This window comes from Trypanosoma grayi (genome assembly GCF_000691245.1).
Source record: "Trypanosoma grayi strain ANR4 Tgr_1566_V1, whole genome shotgun sequence".
Lineage (NCBI taxonomy): Eukaryota > Euglenozoa > Kinetoplastea > Trypanosomatida > Trypanosomatidae > Trypanosoma > Trypanosoma grayi.
In genome coordinates, this window is record NW_008827184.1 from 1,319 (window position 1) to 2,811 (window position 1,493).

Below are 1,493 nucleotides of genomic sequence, written 5' to 3' on the forward strand. Positions count from 1 at the left end.
CGCCAGCCGGTTCGGCGTGGCATCATTTCTGTGCTGCTTCTGCTTCTGTGGTTTATCTGTAACGGGAAGGAAGGACGGTGGTGGGAGGGGCGACGATGAGGGCGCGCCATCTTTGCGCCTGGCGTGTTGTGCCACCGGCGGTGGGTGCGGGGCCGCAAGGGGCCTGAGCGGCAGCACCGTGACCTGCAGGTGGCCACGCGGGGAGACCCGGCTCCCTTCCGTACCTGTGGATGCGCCCGTACGACTGCTGTAGGAATGCCCCCTGTTCTTGTTTGCGGGGCTGGGGGCACGCTGCTTGCTGCGCCCCATGCTGCTCCTGTTTGTATTTCTCGCACGTTGTTCCTTGATTTGTTTCATCTCCACACAAGACGCGCTAAGCTCACAGCCAACAAAAGTCTCCCGAAGGAATGCCGATGGCCCCCAGCAAGACAGCGGCCCTTGCAGCGGTGGCGCTGCTGGTGGTGCTTGCGGCCATGCCCGCCGTGACATCCGCCCAGCGCTCACTTGAGTGTCAAACCGTGTGGGAGGGTCCCAGCCATGAAAACGATGTCTTGACGTGCTTGAAAAGCATCGATCGCGCCAAGGGGCAGTGGCGCGCAATGCTGCTTCCCGCCGCCAACGCCGTGATCCTCCTGATCACCCTGGTGAGCTTCCCGCTTGTCTTCTTGTGCACGCTTTGCTGTCGCAGTTGCTGCTGCAAGCAAAAATCGAGGTACAACGCGGAGAGCGCACGCTGCTGTATCTGGATGTGGATCATGTATGCCTTGCTTTGGAGCGGTGCGATGGCCTTTCTCGTGATATTCGGCGCCAAGCTCCTGCTGGAGGTCGCCCCCCAACTGGTCGATGATACACTGGAGGGCCCTGTGAAGTTCTTCAATAACACGGCAGAGCACATTCTTGACTTTGCGTCAGACTGGTCCACGGGTGAGCGCAAGCAGCTGGATGCCATGAAGCTGGACATCACCCCCTTCACCAAAGTGCAGGACGAGGTGACAGGTGCCCTTGAAGATGCCCGGGAAAAGGTCCTCAAGTACCTGGACATGATCGCGATGGGCTCTTATGGCGTCGGCGGGGCCGGCTTCGCGCTGATGCTCCTGATGCTGCCGTTTGCCTGCTGTCACTGCTGCATCCCATGCCTGCCCCTCTGCCTCTCGTGCATATACTGGATCTTCGGGGTGGTGTTTGGGGTGCTCGGTGTTGTTCTGAGCGTGCTGACGTTTGTATTTTCGGCAGGCTGTGGTGAGGTGGATCTGCAGTACCAACGGCAGCCGGGTGTGTTCCAGTGGTACCTTGTGCCGTACTGCAAGAGCCAGTTCGACTTTGCAGCCATCAACAAGCAGGTTCGTGATGCTGAGACGAAGTTCTCCCGGGAGGCGTGTGTGCAGCTGTTGAATTCATGCGACAACAATCAGGCGGAGTTAGATGTAACGGCGATGATGGTGAAAATGCCCAAGGCGGTTGGTGCCGGCGCCGGCGGCGGCCTCCCGGGTGGG

At 60.0% G+C, this 1,493-nt stretch overlaps 1 protein-coding gene across 1 annotated transcript; it reads right to left on the bottom strand.

Annotated features, from left to right (window-relative positions):
- Positions 1-511: 511 nt before the first annotated feature.
- On the bottom strand, positions 512-1,042 carry DQ04_15661000 (hypothetical protein; the record flags this gene model as incomplete). Its single annotated transcript, XM_009317348.1, has 1 exon — positions 512-1,042. The coding sequence occupies one exon, from the start codon at positions 1,040-1,042 to the stop codon at positions 512-514; it is 531 nt and encodes a 176-aa protein (XP_009315623.1).
- Positions 1,043-1,493: the final 451 nt, after the last annotated feature.